The sequence below is a fragment of the Leuciscus leuciscus genome (genome assembly GCF_965113295.1).
Source record: "Leuciscus leuciscus genome assembly, chromosome: 25".
In the NCBI taxonomy this organism is placed as follows: domain Eukaryota; kingdom Metazoa; phylum Chordata; class Actinopteri; order Cypriniformes; family Leuciscidae; genus Leuciscus; species Leuciscus leuciscus.
Window position 1 is genome coordinate 2,655,465 of NC_138724.1, and position 18,226 is coordinate 2,673,690.

At 40.7% G+C, this 18,226-nt stretch overlaps 2 protein-coding genes across 2 annotated transcripts in view; one reads left to right on the forward strand and one right to left on the reverse strand.

Annotated features, from left to right (window-relative positions):
* LOC309490467 (meprin A subunit beta-like) overlaps positions 1–18,226 on the forward strand; it is a 48,829-nt gene that overhangs the window by 20,781 nt on the left and 9,822 nt on the right. Inside the window, exon 15 of the mRNA XM_082159657.1 lies at positions 16,207–16,266. Coding sequence (XP_082015783.1) covers positions 16,207–16,266 — 60 coding nt within the window. The remainder of the gene's footprint in view (positions 1–16,206; positions 16,267–18,226) is intronic.
* Positions 557–6,228, reverse strand: LOC309490578 (uncharacterized protein). Its single transcript, XM_082159813.1, has 10 exons — positions 5,558–6,228; positions 4,918–4,947; positions 4,746–4,829; positions 4,603–4,660; positions 4,043–4,123; positions 1,678–1,716; positions 1,463–1,523; positions 1,215–1,300; positions 1,010–1,128; positions 557–902 (listed from the first exon to the last, which is right to left on the reverse strand). Exons 2-7 carry the CDS (start codon positions 4,930–4,932, stop codon positions 1,495–1,497), a joined length of 306 nt encoding a protein of 101 aa, XP_082015939.1. The 5' UTR covers positions 4,933–4,947; positions 5,558–6,228; the 3' UTR covers positions 557–902; positions 1,010–1,128; positions 1,215–1,300; positions 1,463–1,494.

Sequence of the window (18,226 nt, forward strand, 5' to 3'; positions counted from 1 at the left end):
TTGCCTCCCACGACTCGTCCCATTGCGACCTGTTTTATTCCCTGACCGAGGGCACGCTCGGCACGGATCACTGCATGAAAATTGGGATTTCCGACCCCGTAAACGGCCGTAAATCTCCCTAATTTTCGGCAGTTAACGACAATTTACAGCCTGTGAACGTCGCGTTCGTCTGTGCCGAATATTGTCGGAAACGAACCATGACGTATGCAGAGCGCTCGCGCCGGAGGTGTGAATGGCTCTAATTACCATATGAATAGCAGCTCCCGCCAGAGAAAGGCTTGAATTTCCTCACTCACTATTGGTTGAACCCACGTGGTTTAAACAAGAACAATCACTCGTGATTGGTTGGCAGATCTGTTACTATTGGTCACCCTCGCTCATTATAAATTCAAAAAATTATAATATTCATATAAATGATGATACATAAATTATTTTTTTATATTCATAAAATGCTATTCTGTGGTATATTCATGTCATTGTTAACCTATGGACTACACTATTATTACCATCAAGGACATGAATTTATAAAGGAAAGGAAAATTTGCCAGGGACATGCTGTTTATTCAAAGAAAGAGCTTTATTAGCACAAACACAAAACAATATACACCTATGTACAAAGCATAGATCATCTGCACACACAACAAATTGGAAGCTCAGTGTCTGTTTTCATCTTCGGAGCTGTAGGTGACTAGCGGCGTTCTCTCTGAATTCGATCCACTTTGAAAACGTCTGAGGTGCGTCGCCCTGTATCTAGGAGTCGCCTCTAATCTCGACTGCAGCGTAGCACAGAGCTCTGTGAGCTCCTGGCTGGTGGTTGAACTTCATCGGACATCAGATCTATGGTGGCGCACTTCCAAATGCCCACGTCATCCTCACTTGGCACACCGTCTCGCTTCTAGCAGCTGTAAAAACAACCAATACAGACAATCAGTACTGTGATGCACTGTGTATGGACACAAAACATCTATTAATGCACGTGAAAAATAGTCACATTGACTAAAAATCTTACCCTCTTTCTTCTCGCTCGACTCCGAGCTGAACTCTTCACAGCTTCGGCCTGCAATGCCAGATCTGGTTGTTTGTACCTGAAGCTCCTGCGTACTGTCTCGTAGTACGTCTTACAGGCAGCTGGAAAACAATTAAATGAGAGTGATATGAATAAAAACAACGCAAGTCACAGTAAAATGAAACAAGGAGAAAATAGTCAAAGTTACTTATAATGTCGTCATGAAAATCTGGACTTGCAGACATAGCTCTGAGTAAATGTGAGGTTACGCCCTCGTTATGAGGCGAGGTTACTCTATGGAAACAAAATGTATGATTAAGATCGTAAACTATAACGGATCTATTTTCTTATACAAGAGAATGAAAGCATATTCTTTGAATCTTACCTTTAAAATGTTTGTAAGTTTTTATGTAAGTAAAAAAATAAAAGAATGTAAGATTCTTTAATTTTTTTTACCTTGCTCCAGTTCGTAGCGCCCACAATTTGTCTCAGAGTTGAGAAGATGGCATACTGCTTCCTGTAAATTACATGATTATTTACAATTATTAAACAAATAATAGCCATCACTCCCATGACCTCTTGCTTTATGATGAAATCATGAAAAACTGAATATTCTTACATTTCACAAGGCCTGACAAAATACAAAAGTGACCGATGAGATGAATACTTACTGGGTGTCAACAGGTCTTTGCTCAGAGGTGCGCTAGCATCTTAAGGGCGAAAAAAACAAAGAATATAAAAAAATTTACAATTATTGAAATCAAACAAAAAGGTAAGAATTGCCACACTCTGCTCTTCTAAGCAAGACTGTCTGAAACATGTCATTAAGCCAATAAAATAAACTGTTACCAAACTTGATTCTCAAGCAGTAAGTAAAGACCAATTTATAGTTATGCGTCGACCTCCCGCTGTAGCTACAGAGTAGGCTGTGTACATAGCGTACCCTTTAGCACACCCTGACGTGCACCTCTCCCAAAATGTAACAATGCGTCAATTTTACGTGGACGGAAGCGCTGTGATTGGTCTAGAACGCCTCCCTCGGGTTTCACAGGCTTCTTTCTGCATGTGTAATTGTGCGTCAACAAGGCAACCATGCAGAAGTATAAATTAAACAGTGTAGCCTATAGCGTAGAGGCTCGGGCTTCGGTCTGACGCAAAAGTATAAATCAGCCTTAAAGGATTAGTTCACCTCAAAATGAAAATTTCCTGATAATTTACTCACACTGAGTGACAAGATATCCATGTCTGTCTTTCCTCAGTGGAAAAGAAATTAAGTTTAAGGAAAACATTTCCATATTTTTAATGGCATATACTTTAATGGCAACCAAAGATCTCAATGTTCCAAGACGGTTCAAATGTCCATCTCAATGCAGCTTCAGAGTCTCTACACAATCCCAGTCGAGAAATCAGGTTCTTATCTAGCAAAACCATCTGTCATTTTATAAAATTATATATACCGTATTTTCCGGACTATAAGTCGCTTCGGAGTATAAGTCGCATCAGTCAAAAAATGCGTCATGAAGAGGAAAAAAACATATATAAGTCGCACTGGTCTATAAGTCGCATTTATTTAGAAATTTATTTCACAAAATCCAAGACCAAGAACAGACATTTAATCTGGAAAGGCAAGTTATTCAACTACACAGAACAACAGGCTGAATCATACCTGTCAAGTATCCCGTTTTGGCCGGGAAAGTCCCGTATTTTACCCTTCTTTCCCGCCGTCCTCCCGTATTAGTATTTTCCCGTAAATCTCCCGTATTTTAACCTGCGTTATTAAAAAATAATAATACCCCGGGCCCGGGCGGAGTAAAAAAAAACAAAACAAAAAAAACATTCCCAATGCTCTGTCACTAGCCTCGCGATAACTGCCATCTGCAGTAGCCTAGGTACTGTAGGTGGCAGTTGTCGCGAGGTTAGTGTGTGAGTTCAGATGATGAGTGACAACGCGAAAAAATTAAATAAATAAATAAAAACAGAGACGGATGATGGACGCTACGACAGAGACGGAAGGCACTCCTGCCAAAAAAACAAAACCCTCATGTAAGTTAAATACCGCGAATGCAAAGTCTCCAACAAATTTGTACAATAACTCACTAAAAGAGTAAAGAAAAGTTATGTGAAATGAAAAGAAAAACTGTAAAAGAAAAGCAATATGAAATGAAAAGAATGTGTGGAATGAAAATAAAATGTAAATGTAAAGACAAGCAATGTTAAATGAACAGAAAATACGCAAATACGCCTTTAAATAAATGCTCTTCATATTTCATTTAGGCTATAATGAATGTTCACTGCATGTCAAGTAGTGATTTTAGCTTTCTTGTAGGCTACACCTTCTTTCACAATCATTACAATGTAAGGGATACTGGAGCTTGGTTGGGGGTGGTGGGACTGCTCGCGGTGGGCGCCGGAAAATTTCCCTTATTTTCAAATCCAAAACTTGACAGGTATGGGCTGAATAGGTGTCCGGTATGTTAACGCAACACATTAACAGTTATTCAGCTACACAATAGCATAAAGAACATATACTTGGGAGGCTGAATAGGCTAAATTAACATAAGCCAGCGAGTCCAACAAGCAAGTTACCAGTAAACAAGTTCACCAAGCTCCCGCGATCTCATTCCACATCATTTTCTTCATCCTTGGTGTCGCTTTTGAACAACTCCGCCAACTAGAGCGCCCCCTCGCGGCTGTAGACGGTAATGTTTTCTCTTGGTTCATCTCAGTCTGAATTAATTTTGATATATAAGTCGCACCTGAATATAAGTCGCAGGACCAGCCAAACTATGAAAAAAAGTGCGACTTATAGTCCGGAAAATACGGTACACATTTATGTATTTTTTAAACAATTGTTTGTCTTGTGCTAGTCTGCTGGCATTACAGACATTTGAACCTTCTTTGAACATTGGGATTGTTGGTTGCCATTAAAGTCCAATCTCTGTAGAAAAATACTGAAATGTTATTCCTCAAAACTAAATTTATTTTCCACTGAAAAAAGAAATAAAGGTTGGGGCAACAGATAAAGTCAATACTCACTGGAAATTTCCTTGCGCTGAAATCTGGCTGCACATTTCTCCGGGTCAGAGAAGGCTTCCACAAGACATTCAAAGTTTGAGTCTGAAACACATGAGTCAGCCAGTAAGTACGGTCATGTTGCCTATACTAAATTAATAATGAAATACTGGAGTCATTACTACGCTTAATTAAGAGTGAGAAGAACCTACTCATCTTGAATGGACAAAAAAAACTAATGTTTTTGTCTCATCTTTCCATAGAACATTTGAAAAGTAACTGAAACTACTGGAACTTCAGACGGGCAGAGGGACGACCAGACTCTGACCATAGAACGCTGCCCGTTTGAAGTTCCAGTAGTTTCAGTTACTTTTCAAATGTTCTATGGAAAGATGAGACAAAAACATTAGTTTTTTTTGTCCATTCAAGATGAGTAGGTTCTCACTCTTAATTAAGCAGCTTAAATAACTCTGACCAGCACTGTATATATTTAAAATAGATTATTCACAAGCAGTAAAAAACTACTTGTCTTGAATGGAGTGTGACTTTGTGCAGAGCAATGTTTTGTGCAGGGGGAAAAGTACTTACCAGGAGTGGACATTTCACTGCCAGGACGCTCCACTTGGCTAGACATGGCACAATCTTTATTAGATAAAACACATGAATAAGCCTGTGACTTATGTTGTACACAACACAATATTATGTTTAAGTTGTCATCAGTACTCACCAGTTTTGTGCAACATGCTGGTGTCCTCAATGGGCTGCAGCTTCCTTCGTACATTATTGAAGGGGGTAACGTTATATCTTGACGCTTATACAGAGGTAATGTAAAATAAAATATATAAAGTTAAAGAATTTAATTTTTAAACTGCAATTATAAATGAAGAGAAAACGATTACCCCTGATATTCTCATCCGAATCCAATAATACTACAAAATGTTTGTATAAAATTTCAGGCCCAATTTGTATCAACCGATTTTATATTTCATCTAATCACCTCATCGTCCTTCTCCTCTGCCTGGTAACGTTGTTACGTTAGGTGTCACATTCACGACGCACATTTATAAATTAGACAATTCACCTTTAAACCCACCTTGCATCATCTGTGAACCCCGTAGCAAGCTGCTATATGGACAAGCTAACTTAGTTAGCAAAGAGCTAAGTTAGCCAGTCAGACTCAGAACTCTATGCCATGCTGCTATCGGTTTACGTGCAGTTTAGTATCCCAAATTGACAATCTCTCGTGTACAGCTAAAATAACATGGACACTGAACATGAACCATGAGCAGCAAGCTAACTTAAAAAAAAAAAAGCGCCAAAAGCTAACGAGCTCTCTCTCTCTCTCTCTCTCTCTCTCTCTCTCTCTCTCTCTCTCTCTCTCTCTCTCTCTCTTCTCTCTCTCTCTCTCTCTCTCTCTCTCTCTCTCTCTCTCTCTCTCTCTCTCTCTCTCTCTCTCTCTCTCTCTCTCTCTCTCTGGTCGTTCTTTAAGTTAAAACATGCGCCCCGTCACAAACGCAGCCGTTCATCTACATTACTCACCGATCAAATAAGACTTTGGCGGGACAAAAATTCACTTTGGCAGGCGCTAAAACAAGTTCAATGCAGGAAAATTCATGCGTGAGTTTCCATTAGACTCGCACGGTAGCCAGGCAAATGGCGAGCTCAGCTGTTGTTGACGCTGTGTGTGCTTCAAGATTATGACGCAAGTGCTAAGATTCTGATTGGCCAAGAGAAAAAGTGCTAAGATTCCGATTGGCCCAGAGAAATGTAAATTATAAGATTTATCCAATAATGTTTCTCAATTCTAGCCTGCATGGCAGTTTACTGTGAGAATACAGGAATATATAATTGTTTGTGTTTTGTTAGCTTAAGTTTCAGTGTGGATTGTTTGTGTAACCTTTAGACATTAATGAAGATAATTTAATATTTTGTCTAAATCATGCAGAAAACCATCTATCTTTGGATAAAAGCGTCTGACAAATGGATAAATGTAAAATACTATATATTGCCACTGTACACTGTAAGTCCAGATGTTCCTTTATGAACAACAGCCTTTTAAAGTGGATTTTAATGTGGTTATTCAATTTGTCCCATTTTGTCTGTTTAATAATACTGCTATCACAAAAAGGGCAGTGAAAATTTCTGCAACATGTTGTGCATTGCTCCAAAAGTGGTAGCGCAATTCAAACTCCACTGGCTACCTGTCACATTCAGGATTGATTTTAAAATGTTACTATTTGTGTATAAAGCTCTTAACAAACCGCCCCCCCCCCAATTTCTGACCAATCTCCTCTGCCCGTACACTCCATCTCGTACTTTGAGATCCAGTGATCACTGTCTTCTTATCGTGCCCAGATCCAGACTTAAAAAACGAGGCGACTGCACTTTTGCGACTGCAGGCCCAAAACTTTGGAACAGTCTACCCCTCTATATCAGACTAGCTCCCTCAATTTCCATCTTCAAAACATCCTTGAAAACTTATTTATTTTCTCTTGCTTTTAATACCCCTTGACTATGATACAACTATTGCCTTTTTTTTATTTTAGTATTTTTTTTTTTTTTTTGTCCTGTTTCTGCCCTGCATTTTATCTATTGCCCTGTACAGCACTTTGGTCAGCCTTGGCTGTTTTTAATTGTGCGTTATAAATAAATATTGTATTGTATTGTATTTTTTTTAGAATTAAGTTAATACCTTTTTGTCACCTGGGATAAAACTCCCCCTGCTACCCTCATTTGCATTTGTAAAGCTCACAGCAGTCTCATTTACATGTTAAAGCATTAGAGGGAGGGGGGTCACGGGGCAAGCAAGTCCCACGTCAATTTCCGACAATTTCCGACAGTTTGCAGTGTTGCCTGTAAATTGCCGTTTGCAGTCGTGAACCTGAACTTCCATGACAATCTACAGCGCCGGTAACTGTCGAAAATCCCACTTTTCATGCAGTGGATGCACTGGCGCACAGCTGGCCGCGGGGCCTCCGCAAGTATGCGTTTCCCCCAGTGAGCCTTCTTGCGCAGACCTTGCGCAAGATCAGGGAGGACGAGGAGCAGGTAATTTTGGTTGCCCCGTATTGGCACAACCGCACCTGGTTCTCAGAACTAGTACTCCTCGCGACAGCTCCTCCCTGGCCAATCCCTCTGAGGAAGGACCTGCTTTCTCAGGGACGGGGCACCCTTGGTACCCTCGTCCCGATCTTTGGAGCCTCCACATGTGGCTCCTGGATGGGACGAGGCAGGTTTGAGTATCCTTCCACCAGCGGTGGTGGCTACCATCACTTCCGCTAGAGCATCGTCCACGAGACATGCCTATGCGTTGAAGTGGAACCTCTTCGTAAACTGGTGTTCTTCTAAACATCAAGAACCCACGAAATGCCCGATCAGTGTCGTGCTTTCCTTCATGCAAGAAGGGTTGGAGCGAAGGCTGTCTCCCTCCACCCTGAAAGTGTATGTTGCCGCCATTGCCGCACATCACGACGCAGTTGATGATAAGTCTCTAGGAAAGCACGACCTGATCATCAGGTTCCTGAGGGTAGCGAAGAGACTGAATCCTCCTCGTCCTCCCCTCCTACCCTCTTGGGACCTCTCAGTGGTACTAACTGCCCTGCAGAGTGCTCCCTTTGAGCCTATGCAATCAGTGGAGCTTAACCCTCTGGGGACCAAGGTGTTTTTGGGGCCCTTGAGATGTTCTGACATGCCTTGACATTTGTGCTTTTTTCAGTTATTTATAAACATGTTAATGGCAAAGGTGTAAATTCACTCTATATAGCACGAACAGGCCTACCATAATATGTGAGCAACGTGTATGTAGATGTTTGTATTTTTAAGAGAATAATGTTTATGCGTGGTTATTTAAAAAAAAAAAAAATGAAAGTTGCTGAAATAAGACCACAAAACTCATACAAAATATGTGCCCACAAGACTTTTGACTAATGGATGTTGTCGCTTCGAGTTCTGGCTTCAAAATTATGTAAAAATAGTCTTGCTTTATTGTTCACAAAAAAAATACATTGATTTAAATAGTGTAAAACAGGTTTTGCTTGGAAAGCCAATATGCGAGGGGGGCGTGAAGGAGGAGTAGTTTACACCTGAGAATACAATGTCCCACCCATTATACGTAATGAGCCATTCATTCAGGTGTGCTACTGACTGAGCCACAATGCAAGGACAAAATATATATTTAGAAGAAGACTTATATTGACCATTTAAGATTTTGCTTACATCTATCTTGTAAATATGTTTTGCTATTTTATTAAAAAGGTTACAATTACAACAATAATTACATTTTTAACAATATTTCAAGTGTACTCTTTCTTTGTAAAAAAAAAATGATTGAAGGCCTACAGTTTATCATATGTATTCATTTACATTTTACATTTACATTTAGTCATTTAGCAGACGGCCTTATCCAAAGCGACTTACAAATTAGGACTAAGTTCAGCGAGTCATCATAAAGAGGCAAAAGCAACAACAACGCAGGAAGTGCTCAAAATACGAAGTTCAGGTATTATTCAGAGTAGCATAAGCCTGATAAGTGATGTTTCAAAGGGAAAGGATTTTTTTTTTTTTTTTTTTTTTTTTTTTTTCTATAAGGTTAAGTGCTCACGGAAGAGATTGGTTTTCAGCTGTTTTTTGAATGTTGTCAGGGATTCTGCATTCCGGATGAGGGTGGGGAGAGCGTTCCACCAGCATGGAACTGTAAATGAGAATGTTCTGGAAAGTGATTTTGTGGCTTTCTGTGATGGAACCACGAGACGTCGCTCGTTGACCGATCGTAGGTGTCTGGTAGGGATGTAGACTCGTAGGAGTGAGTGAAAGTAGGAGGGAGCTGAGCCTGTGATAGTTCTGTAAGCAAGCGTCAGTGCCTTGAACTTGATGCGAGCAGCTAGAGGTAGCCAGTGCAGAGAGATGAACAGAGGAGTGACGTGGGCCCTCTTGGGCTCGTTGAAGACAAGACGAGCTGCAGCATTCTGGATCATCTGTAGGGGTTTGGTCGCACATGCTGGGAGTCCAGCCAGAAGGGCATTGCAGTAGTCAAGCCTAGAGATGACCAGGGCCTGGACGATAAGTTGTGTTGCATGCTCAGTTAGGAAAGGCCTGATCTTCCTGATGTTGTGCAGTGCAAACCTGCATGATCGAGCTGTCTTTGAAATGTGATCTGTGAAGGTCAGCTGGTCATCAAACGTTACTCCAAGATTTCTGACCGATCTTGATGGGGTGATTAATGATGACTCTAGCTGGATGGTGAAGTCGTGCTGTAGAGACGGATTGGCAGGGAGGACGAGAAGCTCAGTCTTTGCCAGGTTGAGCTGCAGGTGGTGTTCCTTCATCCATGTGGAGATGTCCGCCAGACAGCTTGAGACCCGTGCAGCTACTGTGGGATCATCTGGTTGAAAGGAGAGGAAGAGCTGTGTGTCATCAGCATAGCAGTGGTAGGAAAAACCGTGTGCCTGTATGATGTGTCCCAGTGATGTGGTGTAGATGGAGAAGAGGAGGGGACCAAGAACTGAACCCTGGGGAACCCCTGTGGTCAGCTGATGTGCTCTGGATACCTCGCCTCTCCATGCGACCTTGAAGGACCTACCTGTGAGATAGGACTCAAACCAGTGGAGTGAAGTTCCTGTGATGCCCAGTGATGAGAGGGTGGACAGAAGGATCTGATGATTCACTGTGTCGAAGGCAGCAGACAGATCCAGGAGAATGAGGACTGAAGATTTGGAAGCAGCTTTTGCGATCCGTAGGGCTTCTGTGACTGACAGTAATGCAGTCTCAGTTGAATGTCCTTTCTTGAAGCCAGATTGGTTGACATCCAGCTGGTTGTTTAGAGACAAGAAGGATGTTAGTTGGTTGAAGACAGCTCTTTCAAGTGTCTTCGCAATGAATGGTAGGAGAGAGATAGGTCTGTAATTCTCTACCAATGATGTGTTTAGCGTTGGTTTTTTGAGCAGTGGAGTAACCCGAGCCTGCTTGAATGCTGTAGGGAAGGTGCCAGTGTGGAGGGATGAGTTGATGATGTGTGTGAGTGATGGTAGAAGTGTGGGAGAGATGGCTTGTAGAAGGTGTGAGGGGATGGGGTCAAGCGGGCAGGTGGTAGGGTGACTGGAGAGGAGAAGTGTAGATACTTCTTCCTCGGTTAGCGAAGAAAAGGAGGACAGAGGGGTATTGGCTGTGGAAGGGGTCGGTCTGGGTTCCTGTGTGTGTGGAGCTGAGAACTGACTGCTGATAGCTGTTGTTTTGTTGGTGAAGAAGGTCGCAAAATCGTCAGCAGTTAAGGAGGAGGCGGGAGGTGGTGGAGGTGGACAGAGGAGAGAGTTGTAAGGCCCGCTATATTGGCCCAATCTGCCGGTTCGCCAATACACGGGGAAGGTTGTCACGTGTTCTGTCCTCACTCATGCAAAGTATTTGTTGGTTAAATTTGCAATACATTAATCATGTACTCACTCATTAATTCATCTGACTCCATAAATGAAAGGTTTTAATAATATCTGTGCCTCACTAAAAGTGAGCAAATGTTTGACTATTCCTTTTAACCATTAAATGAACAATGTCACAATCAGTTAGAATAATCACGTAACAATTTATTATGTCAGGTAAATGTATCATGCCAATTTCATAATCAATTCAAAGATAATCGATACAAAACATCAAATTCTTCGGAATAAAGAAAAGATGCAAACCCAACATTAAGAAATACATGAGGCTGAGAGATCTCGGTCTCTCAGCCTCACGGGCCATCTGAAGTACAGAAAAGGCCTCGATCTCCCTACTGCAATTCCTTAAATAGACAAACCTTTTACCTGGAAACATGTAACAATAGAAATTTGCATGCAGTGGTCGCATCTTCATGGGGGTGGGAGACCATTTGCTTGAGAGATCACCTTCCCTTGTAAGTCAGTTATCCATAAACTCTTAAAGACCTTACTACCTTTTATTTTATCTGTCTGGATATGAGATATCTGTACCAGTCGCACTGTGACATTTTAAATGATACCAAACTTGAAAATACTCTGTGATAATCATACACATTAAACTATACATTTTCTTGGGTGATTTCAGGTGATGATCTGAGCATAAGAGAGAGGGGTGAGGGGAAAAGGAAAACGATGTAGATTACATGACTCGGGGGTGAGACTTTGTCTCGATGGTGCATGAGAGCCAGTTCAAATGCTAATCTCCGGAGAGGTCCTTTTGTCCTCTCAGGGTCTGGTCAGCCCCAAAACAGACTGTCTGGAATTTCCTAATTTATCAATTCTTACAGAGTTGAATGTCTTGAAGAGTAATCGTGTGTTGGAGGAGCTGTTGATCTTGTTGTGGAAGTATGAAGATTTTGCAGCATGAACATCAACAGAAAAGGAGGAGAGGAGAGATTGATACATACTCAGGTCAGATGCGTCTTTTGATTTGTGCCATTTCCTCTCCGCTGCCCTGAGTTTGGTCCGGTGTTCCCGAAGAACCTCAGATAACCAGGGGTTAGAGGGAGTAGTGCGTGCTGGCCTGGAGGAGAGAGGGCAGATAATGTCTAGAGAAGAGATTAGAGTGGAGCATAAGGTGTCCGTTGCGGTATTCACATCCAGAGATGAGAATTGTGAGGGTGGGGGAAGAGAGGATGACACGGCAGAGGAGAGAGTATTCATTAGTTTGAATATAGCCAACATTGGAACATCTTAGTCTAAGACTTTATTTTTGACAAAAATTGTATTTATATATATAACATTTGAGCAGAAATTGTTAAACAAAAGCTTATTTGATGTGGCAGTATATTCTACAGTAAAAACTGTACCCAAATCTAGTCAACAAAATGTTGTCTTTCATATTTCGCCTGACTGTAACGTTGTTTTTATGAAATATTAGGGCATATAAATGTTAATTTGCAGTTTAATACGTTGCTTATACAAAGACATTTTATTTCAACATATTTCAGTCGATTTGTACTCATCTCAGTAGGCTATAGCAAAGCATTTTAGTTGATTAAAGCGGTTTATTATTTCACACACAGACGCGCGATTCATATTTAGGCTAAACAGTCTTTACAAATATGTACCCTTCAATCATCTCACAGAAACGCGATTCATATTATAGAAACGCAATTCAACTTTTTGCGGTTTACATAGGCCTACACTAACGTTACTCCATAACGTTATTCCACATTAACACTTGAGAAAAGATAACAGCCTACCTCACTCCTCAGCGGGATCTATTGGTCCTCATATCAGCACTGTTCTGAGGAAACTTTTCTCCATAAGGTAGGCTATATTATGCCTCACTCGCGGCGCTTTGTTTACAGCTGATGTGGGCGTTTCACAGGTCTGAAATGGTTCTCAGAATTTGCGTTTGAATAGCACGCGCTCTCCGGGGTGTGGTCACATTACATTTGAATGAGCTCTAATAAGCTCGACTGGAATCGCTCTCTTTTAATACAGATTTCACAAGCTGAGAATATTTGTTTTTTATATAAATTACTTCATTTAAAAGATGCGATCTCAAGCTTTATGCCCGTGGGTATGTTTGCCTGTTTGACAGAATTTTCGCGGAGTTATAGATCATTTTCGAACGCGTTTCAAATTGGAGTTTACTGACAGAGAGAGTGCAGAAATCGCATCATGTTAATTTTTCTTTATTTGGCAAAAAGCAAAACACTTTATTTTTATTGTGAGTATACAGAAAAAAAAAAGAAACTGAACAGGATCGATTGATGTATAACACGAAAATGAAAGATCAAAATTAACAGAGCATTTAGTGTTTATTTTTGCAAAAAACGAGCAAAACGCGCGGGCGCGTTTTTGGTCCCCAGAGGGTTAAGCTCCTGTCTATGGAGACAGCGCTCCTGGTTGCATTGGCCTCCATCAAGAGGGTAGGGGACCTGCAGGCATTTTCGGTTGACAAAGCGTGCCTGGAATTCGGGCCGGCCTTCTCTCACGTGATCCTGAGACCCCGGCCTGGATATGTGCCCAAGGTTCCCACCACTCCCTTTCAAGATCAGGTGGTGAACCTGCAAGCGCTGCCATCGGAGGAGGCAGACCCAGCCTTGGCACTGCTCTGTCCAGTACGCGCCCTCCGTGCTTACGTAGACAGAACGCAGTGTTCAGGACCTCAGACCAGCTCTTTGTCTGTTTTGGTGGGAAGCTGAAGGGAAAGGCTCTCTCCAAGCAAAGGTTGTCCCACTGGATAGTGGACGCCATTGCTTTGGCTTACCAGCAGCATGGTCGACCGTGCCCCCTTGGTGTGAGAGCCCACTCCACTCGGAGTGTGGCATCCTCTTGGGCTCTAGCGCATGGCCCCTCGCTAACAGACATCTGCAGAGCTGCAGGCTGGGCGACACCTAACACATTCGCGAGATTCTATAATCTCAGAGTGGAACCAGTTTCTTCTCATGTACTCGCTTCAACTAGCCGGTACTAGATTCTGCTCAGGTGTCTTCGCTTGCTCGCCATTCCTCTCCACGGACGGGATACGTGCGATATTCTCCTCAGGTGAGCCTCATAAGCCCTGAGTTCCTCCAGCACTGTTGACGTCAACGCCAGAGTTATGCCACCGGCAGCTTTCACGCTTGGCTAGGTGCCTCCATGTGTATGGTTCCCCCTCCGGGCGATCCCCACATGTGTATTCCACTGTAATTAAATATTCCACCTGCGGCTGGACACCCCAGTGATACTCCATATGCAGCCCCTCCGGGTCATATGTGTATTCCAAGTCCCCCATTCGTCATCATCTGACGTAACGTCTCCGTTCCCTACTCAGGGAACGAGGGTTACATACGTAACCGAGACGTTTCGTAGTACAGAGCCCCTAAGGCACTTAGTGGTTGAAAAAAAAAATAATAATTAGATGGGAGAAAATATATTCAAAATAATAATCAAAAATAAAATGATGGAACCCAAAAGTTTTTGCGAGGGGACACAAAGGTTTTGGGAGCGAACGTAAAGTTTCTCTGGGGAACGCAAACGTTTTTGCAAATGAACACAAAGGTGTTCATAGGTGAACGTACATGTCATATTTTTTTTCTTCACAATCTTATATTTTTAGGGGCTCCGTAGATCACTCAAGTGATGCTGTGCAAACACAAGCACGAAGCACCGCAAAGAAGTCTCTCATGAGAACACACATTTCATGAGAGAACACAACAGGTTTAGCAAGAGAACAGAAAAGTTTTACGAGCAAACTCAAAAGCTTTGTAAAATACTTTTTCCTCCTATCCTATTTTCTTTCCACCACTATGTCCCTTTTATCAAAGTGTATTATAGTGTATAAAGTAAAGACATAGTTTGGAAGATGTTTTTTGCACTTTCTTGCAAAAAAACCCTTGCTCGTCAGGGATCACCGGTGATCCCGGATTATTGTTGTTCAAAATTCATTACTCTTTAAAACATCACACTCTTACTTGGGACAAACTCAGCATTACAAGAAAGATTTAAGACTCCAGCTTCGATATTTGACCACTGTTTATGATTCAAGTGGTTTGCAGTGACATTCATTTCTTAATTTATGCCAGGAGTGCAAAATAATTCATCTGTAACGATCGTTATTTTTAATAGAAATAATCACTCACACAACATTCATTCTCGTCTTCTCCAGTATATTTGTGTTCAAATACATAACGTTATAATATACAGCATACGACAGGGCTATTAGTCCAATAGTGCGCATATTTGGAGAAATAAATATTAATTATCACGTTAGTAAATTATTTCGCCATACAGAAAAACATTTCTATTTATTTTCCACTGAATTATGCGATCTGAAGAGCTCAAACAGCGAACACAGCGAGATGTGTGTCTCTTCTTCTTGATTCGCGTCAGATTTGACCTCGAATGATTATGATTAGCTGTACAGCATGTCAATCATCTCACGTGGTTCATCGTGACCTCTTCTGTATGACGCGTCATGTCCACACTTCCTCATTCTGGACATCCGTGATAACATAGCGAAAGTGACAATCTCTTCACCTGAAACTAGAAGATAATAAACGCAAGATTTAAGTATGTGTGTTTTTTGTTTGATTTCCGTGCGATTCGGGGTGTTTTTATATGAATAAAGAATAAAGGTATAGGTAAATATAGCCCATAGCTTCACATAAAATGCTAAATATAACATATTTCAAAATCATTTTTTTAATGGAAACCATAATAAACCGCGACCGGAATATGATACAAATACTCGATGGTGTTTTAAAGTGAGCTCTTAGTAAAAGTGTAATATTAATTAATTAAATTGTGTCATGTAGCTTGAGGCTACCTGTTGTGCTAATGCACCTGCTGCAGGAGCTTTCTATTCCATACAATCATTTTTTTTTTTAATTCGCATTTAAAGTTTCAATAATAGTTTTTTTTTTTTTTTTTTCTAACCAGACTTAAGATAATAAGTGGATTATTCATGTATAGTGGGATTTACATAGCTGTCGATGGCCAAGGATTATGCCAGAAGAAAGGCTGTAATGGCTGAATTCAAACAAAAGAATAAGGATAAAAGAATAATGAAGGTGTGAAAGGTTAGTCGATTTAAATGAATAGAACATGAATGGGGCAGTTCTCCTCGCCAGACATTAGTCAGAGACTGTAAATGGGTGTTTAGAGGGCAATAAACTATGTGATGAGAAACTTGTAGCCTTCTAAAAAAACTTCTCTGAAATCCTCCCCTGACATGGTCTTACAATAGGCTTCATAAAATGCATAATTTTCGAGATATCATCCTCAGACTTGAAACGAAGCATGACCACAATTGTGTCTACACTTTAGTTGTGGTTATAAGTTGCTATCCTAAATTCAAATCAGATTCTTATACATTTAAAAAATATATTCTTAATATTTGTTGTTTTTGTTTTTATGTTTGAGCTTATATATCTCAATATTAATAACAGTTTGGTTAATTTTGAGTCTTGAACTATAAACTCTTAAGGGTTGGCTTTCTAAATATGTGTGTGTTATGTGTCTATTCAGAATGACTTATGAGCAGCAACCTTTTTATTTTGGGTATGTCATGTATGCATCACTTGCCAAAATTGGGGGTGACTGGTAAGGGGTAATATTTTTGGGGGCATTTTAAATAAATTTCAAAAAGAGACATACAGTAGCATACCTTTTAAAACAATTCTTATTAATTAATCAAATTCATTAAATGTTATTCTTAGGAAATTGTTGCTTGAATAGAAACACTTTTCTGAAGGAAATTGGATACACTAACAGTATATTCCCTTCTAGAGCTCTTCCCACACCTCATCAGACAAGTTCAACAACAACTACACCAAAACCTACTGAGGGGTAAGCCACAACCTCTTGCTGTATGGTCAGATTTTTTATGTGGATGGAAAATGTTGAAAAAAACTCCATTATCATTATCAGCTACATTATCAATATCTGCTTTAGTTTGACTGCAATTCTTAAGCAATAAGTTTAGGGAGGCTGTGCTATAATGTGTAGTAGTCATATATAATATCATCATGAATAAAGAGTTGTGAGGAGTGATGCACAGTAGCATACATTCACAAGTTAAAGAGAGAACACATGTTAAAACTTATTTTTACTAAAATATTTTAATAAGCAAATTTATGGTTGCATTTTTCTGCTAGACATACGCTGAATTCAAAATAGCATACTACCACACTACTCTCACTATTTCTGCAATATCTTTATAGTGATTGGTATGCTAGTATGTTATTCTTAATTCAGCCACAGTCCCCAAAAATAACATAACTAATAAATAAAAAAAATCTGCTAATAATGGGGCATGATTGCATATTTCCACTGAGATATGCTTCCCAGTGTACCTTGGTATTCCTGTGTTAAGTAGGAGTCCTTCGTCCGTGCCAGTCTCTCGACAGGGAGCTCAGACTTACGCAGGGCACTGGAAGACAGTCGAGAGGTGGCGTGATTACACTGGGAACCCCATTCGTCGTCATCCGACGTAACTCGGAGTGACTACGAAAGGGAACGTCTCGGTTACGTATGTGACCCTCGTTCCCTGAGTATGGAACGGAGACGTTACGTCTCCCTGCCACTTCCGCTGTACCGCTGGAACGCCTGAGTTCAGTCTCGGCTCCTCAGCGAAGACATATCTGCGTGTTGCCAGCGTACTTCCTTATATACCCCCGGCGTGGGGCGGAGATACGCTATGCAAATTCCGCAGACCCATGGCATTTCATTGCCATTGGCTCGTTTTATATACCCGAAGGTGAGAGGCTTTCTAAGCGAAACCCCATTCGTCGTCATCCGACGTAACGTCTCCGTTCCCTACTCAGGGAACGAGGGTTACATAGGTAACCGAGACGTTTCGTAGTACAGAGCCCCAAAGGCACTTAGTGGTTGAAAAAAAATATATAATTAGATGGGAGAAAATATAATCAAAATAATAATCAAAAATAAAATGATTCCCCCGATAAACTTTGCATTCACTCGCAAATCTTTTGAGAAACGCAATGTTTTTGGGGGGAACCCAAAAGTTTTTGCGAGGGGACACAAAGGTTTTGGGAGCGAACGTAAAGTTTCTCTGGGGAACACAAATGTTTTTGCAAATGAACACAAAGGTGTTCATAGGTGAACGTACATGTCATATTTTTTTTCTTCACAATCTTATATTTTTAGGGGCTCCGTAGATCACTCAAGTGATGCTGTGCAAACACAAGCACGAAGCACCGCAAAGAAGTCTCTCATGAGAACACACATTTCATGAGAACACAACAGGTTTAGCAAGAGAACAGAAAAGTTTTGCGAGCAAACTCAAAAGCTTTGTAAAATACTTTTTCCTCCTATCCTATTTTCTTTCCACCACTATGTCCCTTTTATCAAAGTGTATTATAGTGTATAAAGTAAAGACATAGTTTGGAAGATGTTTTTTGCACTTTCTTGCAAAAAAAACCCTTGCTCGTCAGGGATCACCGGTGATCCCGGATTATTGTTGTTCAAAATTCATTACTCTTTAAAACATCACACTCTTACTTGGGACAAACTCAGCATTATAAGAAAGATTTAAGACTCCAGCTTCGATATTTGACCACTGTTTATGATTCAAGTGGTTTGCAGTGACATTCATTTCTTAATTTATGCCGGGAGTGCAAAATAATTCATCTGTAACGATCGTTATTTTTAATAGAAATAATCACTCACACAACATTCATTCTCGTCTTCTCCAGTTTATTTGTGTTCAAATACATAACGTTATAATATACAGCATACGACAGGGCTATAAGTCCAATAGTGCGCATATTTGGAGAAATAAATATTA